At 34.7% G+C, this 12,326-nt stretch overlaps 2 protein-coding genes across 3 annotated transcripts in view; one reads left to right on the top strand and one right to left on the bottom strand.

Annotated features, from left to right (window-relative positions):
• The window catches only part of LOC149729462 (uncharacterized), a 71,949-nt gene extending 67,340 nt beyond the window's left edge, over nt 1-4,609 (top strand). Inside the window, exons 164-170 of the mRNA XM_089886873.1 lie at nt 120-158; nt 557-901; nt 1,407-1,751; nt 2,180-2,524; nt 2,900-3,238; nt 3,469-3,710; nt 4,141-4,609. Of these exons, the coding sequence (XP_089742999.1) occupies nt 120-158; nt 557-901; nt 1,407-1,751; nt 2,180-2,524; nt 2,900-3,238; nt 3,469-3,710; nt 4,141-4,404 (1,919 nt within the window). The 3' untranslated portion in view covers nt 4,405-4,609. The remainder of the gene's footprint in view (nt 1-119; nt 159-556; nt 902-1,406; nt 1,752-2,179; nt 2,525-2,899; nt 3,239-3,468; nt 3,711-4,140) is intronic.
• A 624-nt stretch (nt 4,610-5,233) lies between these two features.
• Nucleotides 5,234-12,326, bottom strand: part of LOC149729463 (uncharacterized) — a 36,730-nt gene continuing 29,637 nt past the window's right edge. For both annotated transcript variants that reach the window (XM_089887116.1, XM_089887115.1), the window contains exons 60-70: nt 12,167-12,310; nt 11,732-11,950; nt 11,431-11,572; nt 10,746-11,158; nt 8,435-10,548; nt 8,081-8,190; nt 7,578-7,799; nt 6,828-7,254; nt 6,381-6,486; nt 5,822-6,023; nt 5,234-5,495 (exon numbers count right to left, since the gene is read on the bottom strand). In XM_089887116.1, coding sequence (XP_089743242.1) covers nt 5,390-5,495; nt 5,822-6,023; nt 6,381-6,486; nt 6,828-7,254; nt 7,578-7,799; nt 8,081-8,190; nt 8,435-10,548; nt 10,746-11,158; nt 11,431-11,572; nt 11,732-11,950; nt 12,167-12,310 — 4,205 coding nt within the window. In that variant the 3' untranslated portion in view covers nt 5,234-5,389. The remainder of the gene's footprint in view (nt 5,496-5,821; nt 6,024-6,380; nt 6,487-6,827; nt 7,255-7,577; nt 7,800-8,080; nt 8,191-8,434; nt 10,549-10,745; nt 11,159-11,430; nt 11,573-11,731; nt 11,951-12,166; nt 12,311-12,326) is intronic.

Genomic DNA, 12,326 nt, shown 5'->3' on the forward strand with positions numbered 1-12,326 from the left:
AATGGTTATGCATCTATCCCGGAGGATACATGAGTGAGTCAGATAAATAGGGTTTATGTTACAAGGTGTCTTCTATTGCATTTTGGGTGGCAGGGTGTTGTAACTTTTACCTTTTTTAGGAAACTTTGGAAGCGCTCCACCTGCTTCTACTTCTTCAGGTTAGTAAACTTGCATGGTTCTTGTGTGCTTCATTATATGTTTATGATTGTGAAAATGTTTCAATGATCTTTAATATGTACTTCTCCAACAACAGCAGTAAATTATCCAGTCATTTTTGGTATTTTAAAATGTCTGTTGAGTTACCAAAGTCAATACTGATAACTGTGCCCAATATCTTACAATGTCTAAACACGGACCATATTACATTTTTATAACTCCAAACTATTTCATGAGAGTTAAAATAAACCTAGGCAAATTTTAAACTTTTGTGAATGGAGCTTTGCTAAAAATAGTTGAGTAGCCCTGCTTAAGAGCTATGAATGTAGAACTGTATGTAATACTAAGAAAACTATGCATAGTAGGTATAGAACTAAAACAACTTCTGTTTTACCAACAGCTTCATCCACTGGCATCAAAGGGACGTGTTCTTCATCTTCAAAATGGACGGAGTGGTTCAACTATGACGATCCATTCGGTAGTGGTGACAGGGGTGACTTAGAAAGTTTGACAAGTATCAGAAGAAGAGGAAAAGCGTGTTCGAATCCAACTGCTATTCAAGTTCAATCTGTTGATGGAGTTGCTTACAGTGACACTGGTGATGTTACAACTGTTGCCATCACCTCTGGTGTGAAATGTGTCAACTATCAAGGAGGGAATAGACTTTGTAAAGATTACAGAGTCAAGTTTTGTTGTCCTTCATCTGGAACAAGCAGTCATACATCTACATCATCAATGAGTTCTGGTGAGCTTACCAAATACTATTATAGTCTTCCTACATTAGTCACCAATACCAAACAAATTACTACTTCGATTTTATATTTACACTCGAAAGCTAGTAAAATTAAGCTCTAAACTTAAACTAATACTATTTACTTGGAAGATTCAGAACTGTATGTTAAGTGTAATCAATTGAAACAACCTAGTAAATACTAATGGGCTGTCAAAACTTATAGGCACCCACGAAAACAATAGTCAGTCACAAAATATAGTTACCCACTTGGCTTCATATTTGGCAACGAGCAAACATATGTATGTTGTTTATGAATTAAGTATGCTAGTTATTGAAAGGCTGTGTCATAAATTTTAAAGTTGGCATGAGGTGTCCGTAACCATTGTGTGTTGTGAGCACTATGCAGTCTTGCCATGTGAGGATGAAAGCGCTGATGATGGATTTAACAAATTAAATACTTTTAATATAAGTAATTATAAAGTTTAAAAACTTTTGGTTTAAAAATCTTTCTTTTTAGGCACCTCTACTGGCATTAAAGGGACATGTTCTTCATCATCAAAATGGACGGAGTGGTTCAACTATGACGATCCATTCGGTAGTGGTGACAGAGGTGATTTAGAAAGTTTGACAAGTATCAGAAGAAGAGGAAAAGCGTGTTCGAATCCAACTGCTATCCAAGTTCAATCTGTTGATGGAGTTGCTTACACCGCCACTGGTGATGTTACAACTGTTGCCATCACCTCTGGTGTGAAATGTGTCAACTATCAAGGAGGAAATAGACGTTGTAAAGATTACAGAGTCAAGTTTTGTTGCCCTTCATCTGGAACAAGCAGTTATTCATCTACATCATCAATGAGTTCTGGTGAGCTTACCAAACACTACCATTATTCTTTTACCTCATTTAACTTTGTCATGCGCGTACAAACATGCATACCAGAGTCATTCAGCAAACTTTTAAACGTACATATGGTGTTTTTATGTTTGCAAGCCCACTTGGAAAATCTTTTTTGTGACTCTTAGATTAAAGTAAATAATGATAAGTGCTTTGCCGAATGACTGACCTGCCAACAGTGGAAGTTGCATCAAACTTTAAATATAGTATCTTTCAAGTTTTACCTGGCAACTTGCAAGCATGTGTATTAAGCCATTCACGTATAGTGTGCAATATTACACCTATGTAACTTGATATATTGTCCAATCATGTGAAGATATATCTTACCTGAGATTGATTTGACGGTAAATTTAAAAGTTGTTTCTGTTAGTATTTTACTTAAAACCTTTTCATTTTAGGCACCTCTACTGGCATCAAAGGGACGTGTTCTTCATCATCAAAATGGACGGAGTGGTTCAACTATGACGATCCATTCGGTAGTGGTGACAGGGGTGATTTAGAAAGTTTGACAAGTATCAGAAGAAGAGGAAAAGCGTGTTCGAATCCAACTGCTATCCAAGTTCAATCTGTTGATGGAGTTGCTTACACCGCCACTGGTGATGTTACAACTGTTGCCATCACCTCTGGTGTGAAATGTGTCAACTATCAAGGAGGGAATAGACTTTGTAAAGATTACAGAGTCAAGTTTTGTTGTCCTTCATCTGGAACAAGCAGTCATACATCTACATCATCAATGAGTTCTGGTAAGTTTACAAATTATTACTGTCAAAAACTTCTTGCATTAGTCACTCATACTATTCCCCTACAAACGGAACTTCTGGGGTAGCTTTGTGGGTTCTTGAATTTGCAAATGTATTTTATATATACAAACTAGAGTCGGTATATAAACATATAGATTCCAATGCAAACCAATTTAGGCCATTCTTAAGTAACCATTCAATTAAAGCAATTATCGGTAAGTGTCTTACAAAATATTACACACATGCCAACAGTGGAAGCTTCATCAATCTTTAAACATAGTATCTTCCAAGTTTTACTTACCCACTTAAAAGCTTGTGTACAAGGTGTATTATGCTACTCATGTATAGTGTGCAAAATAGTCAAAACCTTTTTTTTAGGTGCTTCGACTGGCATCAAAGGAACGTGTTCTTCATCATCAAAATGGACGGAGTGGTTCAACTATGACGATCCATTCGGTAGTGGTGACAGAGGTGATTTAGAAAGTTTGACAAGTATCAGAAGAAGAGGAAAAGCGTGTTCGAATCCAACTGCTATCCAAGTTCAATCTGTTGATGGAGTTGCTTACACCGCCACTGGTGATGTTACAACTGTTGCCATCACCTCTGGTGTGAAATGTGTCAACTATCAAGGAGGGAATAGACTTTGTAAAGATTACAGAGTCAAGTTTTGTTGTCCTTCTTACTATGCTGATGAAAATCGTCCTCAGTCTGAAGCACGTAAGTATAGTTTCAACATGACACAACCAACCAAAAATAATCATTTTTCCACGACATAAAATAAAGAAAATGTGTTAACCTTCCAAAAAAGTTAAAGAAAAAAAACATAAAAAAAACAAACACAATACCTAACATTTCATTTACCATAAAGTAAAAGTTTTTAAAGTTTGGAATTTTATGACTTTAGGATTCAGAGATTATATTTTATTTCAAATATTTTACTTTTGCAGCAGTGGAAGACAACAGTAGCATCGAAACTACAGCTGAACCTACAACTACTACTACTACCACCACAACTATGACCACTGAAGCTCCAACGGAATCTCTTTGTAATTTCACCGCTGCTGGTTCCTGTTTTATGGTCACTAATAAAGTCTCTTCCCTAAATAAAGTTAATGAAATTTGTGAAAAGATGTTTGGTGGAGCTGCAGCTGTTTTGGAAACGAAAGAGAAATATGAGGCAGCGTATCAGGTATGATGTATGAATCACTTATCTGATTCCACAATGCAGTATATAAAAACAAATTATTCACAAAGTTACACTTGGTGTAACTTGTAAGCTGGACCAAAATGTATAACATCAATGTAACGATTGTTGTTTTTTTCCGTCTAAACAAGATCGTTGTTTTTATTCGCTGTTTTAATTGTAGTTGATTTCCCAACCTCTGTTATACATTTTTAAAGCACAATTAAATTTGTGCCACGATATGTGGTATTATAGTGTGTATATTACGCACGTATATTGTTGTATTATAGTGTGTACATGTATATTATTGTTTTGTAGTGTGTATATAATACTTAAATCAACCTGTCATTCTAGCATAAACAACACAGTATTGTTAATTTTTATTATATTTTTCACTTTAAAAATTAATTGTTCTCTAAAATATATTTTTCTACAGTGGTCACAGTCACCAGATGGGACATCTTTCCTTTCTTCCAAATCTACATGGAGATATTTCTTCTGGCTTGGAGCAAAGCGTGGTACTGGACGAACGGTAATACAAAGCAACGGAAAACAATCAGCATACCTGCCTTGGGTTGGTGCACAACATTCCAAAAATCGCTGTGTTTCCTGGCTATACACCGATACCGGTTTAAGCGGGCTGAAAGCGGTTCCATGCAGCGGTGTTAACCTGGGTGTATTATGCGAAATTGTGATGTAGTTCTGTGTTTATATTTTAGATGTAATTTGTTCATAATTGTGTTTAGTTTTATGTACTTTGGCAGTATATTTATTAGTTTAAAGTTTTATTGCAGTCTTTATTTATTTTTTTGTAGTGTTATATAAACTGTTGCAAAACTGTGTTATTGTCGTGAATTTAATACATGTGTACTGCTTACAACAAATATATTACAATTTGGCTTAAACTACAGTTCATTGGCAGGTGTCCGAATTATATGTTTGTGCTAATATATGGATAAAATAGACTGCCGCGGTGTGTGGTTGGATTGTTTCTGCAGTGAATTAGTTGGCAAGTGGGTTCTGCGTTAAATCGATGCTAATCTTGTGCGCGTATGTACCTTTAGGCAAGAAACTTAATGACAACTGCTCCACCCCATTGGTCACCAATGGTTTGCCTAAATTGTCAGCCATATAGAAAAAATGGGTAAGGCTTTTTTGAAAAAGCCCTTTTTAAGTTAGCTAAAAATGCTAAAAACAGCCTTTATTTTGCCCTGTTTTCATGGTTTGTTTATGCATTCTTCTTATTCTTTGTCTCATATTATAAGCCTAACTAGGCTAACATAGGGTAAAACAAAAATTACTGTAAAAATATTTATAATTTTTTGGGAAGTAAGCCTAAATACCTCTTTTGTGCTGTACATTTTATTGCTCTTTTATTGAACTCTTAATTATTTATTCACATGAATATATGTAACAAAAGTACAATCATACACACACTTTGTTAAATGAAATACTTGAGTAAAAAAACATATTATACAAGGCAAAATAAAATGCAGAATGTAAAATAAAGGTTTAAAATGCAAATGACGTTACTCACATGTGAATTTTAATGACAATTATTTAAACACAAATAAACACGAACTGACAATGCAATGATGGAAAAAGAATAAAACAAGCAACACTAAAATTAGAACTTTTGGTTCATATTTTGCAAGAGTTTAATCGTAATAAATAATTCTGACATTTTATTTAAGTTGTGTCTCCTTATTACAGTGCTTTTGTATTTGCTTCACAGTGGTTGGAGCAAAGTTTGATTCATTTATATCTTCAGATACCATGCCTGGAGCACATCTGAAGCAAAATAAAAGGTTACATTTTAATGAAAAAATTAATGACCAGAAAGAGTTGTTTAAATTTCAAGTTAAACAAAAAAAGAGCTACAAAATTAAATATTATAGACTTTCATTACGCAGCAATACGCTTCTTCTTTTCCCTTTCCACAATATTGCTAAAAAAAGGTTATTTCTTTGCTATGTCTCATCAATGTTGATGTTAAGCATAAAAATATATTATTAAAAATTATAAACTTTTGATCATACATTATACAAAAAAATGCAATCAAGCAGGATTTCACCCAAACTAACAAGCATTTTAAAATGCATCAAAAAACAACTTACATTTCTAAATCTTCACAAAATCCTGGCGTTTCTTTCCTAGCAGTTTCCAAATTATTTCTCTGTCGTTTCCTCTGATCGAATGGGAAGCTTGGTGCTTTAGTTTGTCTTTGGTGGGTCAGAGTTGGTTTGTTTGATTGAAGACCAACGGTTGGGATTTGTTTGATGTCTATGAACACGGTTTGTGAACGACGTAGTGGACGAGCTGGAAGGAAAAAGTTGCAATATTTGTATAAAGAATCTAAAACGAAAGTAAATTAAGAAAAATGATCTAAATGGCAAAGGTAAATATGAAAAACAATTGAATATGTAAAAAATACTAACTTAAATATGTTCTTTGAACCTGGCCTTGAGCCAACATAATTATTTTTCGAAGATCTTATTACATTATAACAGAACAGAACAAGCTAGTAAAGCTGCAGCAAACCAAAACCATGTTAAACTAATAATGTACCAGGAAAAATTCATTTCACCAATAACTAGGATCTGCAAGGATTTATTTAATAACTTTTGATCGTGCTAATTTACAGAACAAAAGCAGAAAGTGATCATAACATTTTACCTTTCTTAGTTGCTTGAGTTTCAAGATCTTTAACTTTACTTTGTTTATTCAATCCAAGAAATTCTCTCCATGACTTAGTATGGCTGCTCTCACTGTCCGATTTTAACTAAAATAATTTAAGATATTAACGAATATAAAAACAAAAGACATCCCGACTAATTCAGCATAAGCTGTTGGATAAGGCTTAGGATAATTTAATTACTGGCTTATTGAGTTGTGGCTTTCTAAGTTGTCGTAAAACTGAAAAAACGTAGGGAACATTATGGTGATAATATTTAACACTAAGATTGCTAATTTCAATAAATTATAAAATAATTTAATTCTTTAAAAAAGATAAAAAAAAGCAAAAAAAGTGTGGAATATTTAGATTGTAATGAACAAACTTAAAATTTGACTTTGTTAGATATAATTTACATTTTGTTTTATTGGAAATTTTATTTTCCTTACCTGCGAAGATGAAGTGGAATATGCTGACTCAGCATTTATTTCATGCTGATTCGAAGTACCAGGTTCATTATGACTTGACACCGAGCCTTTGTGATGTAATGACTTTGTATTATGACGATTCAAATTTAATCTGGTCAGCGTTGGCAAGTCAGGAGAAGATGTGATGTCACTCTTTGATGATGTCATGAGATCACCCACCCGCGACCACTTAGGAAAGATACCCTTGGTATGTTTCTGAGGTTTCAGTTTAATTAATTTCTGAGATCGGTCGATTGTCGCCGTAAGTTCTTTCCTTGCAAGTTTACTTCTCTGCTTACTCCTTGTTTCATGTGGAGTAACAGACTGGATAGATCTAGTTGAACTTAGTTTTTGATCTGGCTCCAAACAGAATGAATCACTTTTGTTTTTGCTGTGCGTGGGTGTAGACCTAAAATAACAATAGCAGTTTGATTAATATGACCAGGTGTGAAACCCTGCCCTACATCCAAGATCCTCTGCGTGACCCACAAGATATTAACTCATGTGACAATAACAAGTTGTCCCAACATGCAAAGATGAATAAATAATAAGAAGTACCCATCCTGTTATAGCCATAGAACGGAACCGCATAAGCAAACCATACATGTAATGAGACAACTGATGCCTAAACTCTAGGTCTCATTCCCATACAACACTGTAATGTGGCCATAATATATCTTGGCTTTTGGAGAACCTCACCTGTTCGAGATGTAAACTACACAAACCACTTACCTCTGGGTTTCAGCGTTATTACAACTCTCCGCACAATAAATTTTCAACAAGGGCTCTGACTTGTTGATCTTCGTTGATGTTGTTGACTCAATCGATGTTGATCTTGATGGAGTTGATGGATAGGAAGTGAAGATTGTATGAACTTCATCATCATCATTGTTGTCACGACGATTAACATATTGAGCAAGTTGTTTCGAAATAGAGCAGATTTCATCATCAAAACTAAAAAAAATTGAAATACTTCGGAGTGAAAAATATTGAAAACTAAGTGTTTTATTTAAAGATTGGATGTTAGTGCTAATAGAATTGTAGCAGTAGCCTAATGGTCTCGTAGAAATATTAAAGATATTGATTCAAAAAATGCCCAGCAATATCTTAAAACAAAATTTCTTAAAAAAAAAAAATGCACAAGTCCAATACCTTAAAACAAAAAGAAAATTAAATTTTGGCTTCGCCTTTCTTCTAAAAAAATTAGGTTATGCTCAAAGTTATTAGATTTATACCTGTAGAAACCAGGGTCATCGGCTTCACAAAGATGGTTTGGTAATTCTTCCATTGCTTCATCAATTAGAGCAGATGCACGCTCGTATAATTCATTCACTTGCAATTCAACCTGGTAAGTTTGAAACATTTGGTTAAAATGTTGTTACAGTAACATGTAAATTAAAAGTTTGTGCAATAGTAGTGCTTGTAAAATCGGTGAAACCCTACTTGTTATGCCTAAAATCCCTTATATAATAAAACAGTTAACTCAATGGGGCAAGTATATTGCCTAAACACTAGAACACTTTCCATGCAGTGCCCTAGGATCTTATTAATATGGAATAGAATAATATAGATTAGAGTTACCACAATACCTCTGAAAGTGCAACTTCCACTGGTAGTTTATATTCTTCATCATAGAATTGAAATTGTTTGAAATCTTCATGTTGAGTGTTAGTAATACAATCTTCTATGTGTTCAGATACCATATCCTGGCCAACATATACCGGGCGCTCACCAATCTTCTTTCTCTCTAAATACTCGGAGCATTTTGTAACTTTGAGTTCATGTGGAGAATGAGAAGTGCTGGAGTGGTTGGAGTTGGATGCCCTCTCATATAAAGACATGGGTTTAAACCACTGAGGATGCGTGCCACAGAAAGAGGTAACAAACCATTCAAGAAAGTTGCAAACTTCTGAAACAGTTTCTTCAAACATATCAGAAAAACTGACATAGCGCTGATGTTCACTTTTATGCGATCTTGCAAGGGGTGCACTGATACTACTACTTCTCATGCCTTTGCCACCATCACCATTCTTGCTTCTTTTCTTGCCCTTGTAATGACAAAGTGGTTCTGTTCGTTTGTTAGACTTTGCTTCATGAAAAGCAGCTTGGTGACTTGAAATGACAAAGGCTTTTAATAAAATTCTGGTTGAAAGAAAAAGGATTCCATAGTAGAGAATGCTGTAGCACAGACCAAAGTTTTCAGAGTAGAACTGAAGATTGTTGTGTTGGTTTCCACCCACAAGACCAAACCAGACAGAACTCAATACTTGCTGGATTGAAGTCCCAACACTTGAATGTTGTTCTGCCAATGTCCCAAACAGAAGGTAACCAACAACAGCAAGCAAGATGACTATGAAGCAGAAAGCAACAAAAATAATTCCAAAGTTTCTCCAAGTTGAATTATAAGTTGCTGTTATGCATCTGCTGAAACTGCTTCGTGGACCATGAAGGGAAATTGTTAAATTCACAAACTTAATGACCATAAGTACTGTCCAAGTCACTAAAACCATGCTAGACGTGTACTCAACATCAAAGAGCTTTGTAAATAAAGTTGGATAGTTATCTCCAGCATGGCCAGAGCTTTCAAGTTCTGTAGCAAGGGTGAAAGCATTGTAGCGCAGGAGTCGCCAAGATATAAGGTAACATACAACTGTGATCCACAATAAAGTATCTAAGATTAAAGAAAAATTGCTTTCTTTTGATAAAGACCTTACTGAAAGCTCTGTCTTCACCAACTTTGATAGAGTTCCATATTCAGCTATAGAGATAATTGACGAGAGAGCAAACAAGGCGGACCATACAAGTAAAATTACATAAACCCAAATAGATGCATCTTGTTGTATAGCCTTCACCGCACCAAGAGAAGAAGTTTGAACAGTAATAGCTGCTCTATGCTCTGTTTTTTCTGCCTTGAAATACTTTTGAACTTCAGCTAATGAATATTGTTTAGTCCCGGCATTGAAAGTCATAAAACTCACAGTAAATCCGTCACAATCTGGTGACAAGTTCATCAAGACGTTTCCAATATTGTCGTTCATAAGGTCTATTGAAGTTTTGTTTGTGATGTAATAACCAACATTATTATCATCAGTTGTTTGATTGGTGCACAGTCTTCTGCTTACAATTTGTTCCATTTTTCCTGGCAATTTCATGCAGTTTGGTAATTTCTTTTTCCAGAGTTTCAAATAAACTGAACCCACAATGACAAAACTTCCTTGTGGATTCCTCCATGTTGAGCTATTAACAACTGTATCAGATTTTATTGAAAAACTTCTCTTTAAAGTATCAATCCAAGATTCAAAGCTTGAATTCTCAAACCAACTAAGCTCTTGCAATCCCGAAGAATCAACTTCAATGATCAAATTTTCATTGACTTTGAATCCTTCATCAAACAATCCTCTCACATACTCCGTTTGTAGCATCCTCTGTTCTGCTCCTATGTTCTTCTGCAGCACAACTGTCAACAGCATCCCAATGAGAAAAATGCATGAGGTCCAGGTCCTCCATGCACGCCGAACGGCAAATTTCCGACGAAGATCTTTAGTTTGCTTCTTAAGTGAATCTTCGCTGCTCCTCCACCTCCCATTACGATCATATGGAGGAGAGATGTTGCGGAGGTAACGAGATCTTCTTCTCTCACGCAACATGCTCTTTATCTCACAAGGATCAGGTTCTCCCAATGCTACATTGTTGTTAATGGTATCTGTAATTAATGATTTAGTTAAAATGAAGTTTTAAGTTTTTTTAAAAATTAGCATTGTGAATTCCATTAACAAAGTATTTTACAAAATTAAACTTTTAAAAGACAAAACTATAAACAATATACTAATCTTCCTGTACAATAAAACAGGACATCTTTATTTTACATCAGGATTGTTAGTTTATAAAAAAAATATTTACCTATTTGAGATTTATGTGCATAATCATCCACTGGTGCTGAATCAACAGTTGGAAACAAATCTTTGAGAGTTTGACTGATATCTTTATTAGTCTTCCTATCCAATACAGTTGAGAAGATAGCAGTCAGCAGTACCAATGTGCTTTCAAGAACAAATAAAGTCCAGAACAAGGAAGAGAATGAAGTTTCAAACCACTTTAAGCAGTTCTCATACCGCATCAAATATGCTGCTCCATATATCACTACCACAAAAGATACAATTGAAACTATGCTGTAATAGGTCCACGCCACATAAGAACACTTCCGTGGCAAAGGAGCAAATTGTTTCTTAGGAATTGGTTCCAGCTTTTCACAAGGAACAATAACAGGTGCATTTATGGCTAATGTTGATCCTTCTAAGGGCTTTGGTGGTTTACTGTAAATACAACATAACATAACTTGTTCATATCTTTGAAATAGATATCAAGTCTAACAATAACATAAATTAGAAAGAGTCAAAAAATGCTACCTGTTAATGCACTTAAGGGTATTGCAGATTAATAACTAATAGTTACTAAAAAATGCAGAGCATCATATTTAGCTGGTTGTCGTCTTTATGCCAGTGGTGTCTAGATTAGTTTTTATTTAATTCGAAAAATATTCTGTTTATTTATAGTTGCCACCCATAATATACATTCAAACACTGACTCTTTATCTGAGTGAAGTCTTTTACTCCTAGGTTTATGATCTTGTGTTGATGGTGGGAATGAATTGTTGAATCTTTCATGATGTGTTGTTGAGGAAGTATCACCAAAATAACTTGTTTCATCAACTACATGATGTTCTGTATCTGGTGGAAAAGATATACAACATTATTAAACAAAGGCAAGGATATATTCAATGTCTTAAAGTTGAAAAAACTAAAAGAAAATGATATGTGAAGAAATGGCATGAAAACTCAAATTAGATTTTGTTATTCGGCATTATCATAACATTTAGTTTTTCTTACCATGATCACATTTATTGTGATCATACACCTCCTCAGTTGGAATACAAGTTGATGGCAATGAAGTTGGTGAAGTCATCATACATCTTGCTATCTCTTCATCATATGAATCAATACTGTGTCTCGATGGGAGCCATGACCTCGTGCCATCATGTGGAAGCCATGACTTGGTGCCATGATCCAAAGTATGATGGCCAGAGTCACAATTTTCTGAAGCAGCATCTGTATTGATGGAGACTTAATCTGTTTGTTTTAACAAAGATACTAAAAAGCTGCCAAATTGTTAACCAAAATTACAGCAGTGATTAAACCATTTCAACGAAATTTTCACCAAACTATTGGAACAAAACATTATATAGAACAATTTACTTTTAGCCCGAACTTGCCAAACACCACTGTGGTGCATGGAAGGTTTTCCATAGTTTAAGAGTTTAATACCTTTGTTTGCCTTCGAGTTGTTCCACTTCTCTATTTGTAGCCAATCTGACACAACTTCATTGGATGTTGGTCCTTCATCCAATATATGATCAAGGATTGACAAACCATGAGATATGGTTGATGTCTTGTGTAATCCACCACTTACTAAAATAACAAGAGC

This window comes from Ciona robusta, chromosome 10 (assembly GCF_009617815.1).
Source record: "Ciona robusta chromosome 10, ASM961781v2".
Classification (NCBI taxonomy): domain Eukaryota; kingdom Metazoa; phylum Chordata; class Ascidiacea; order Phlebobranchia; family Cionidae; genus Ciona; species Ciona robusta.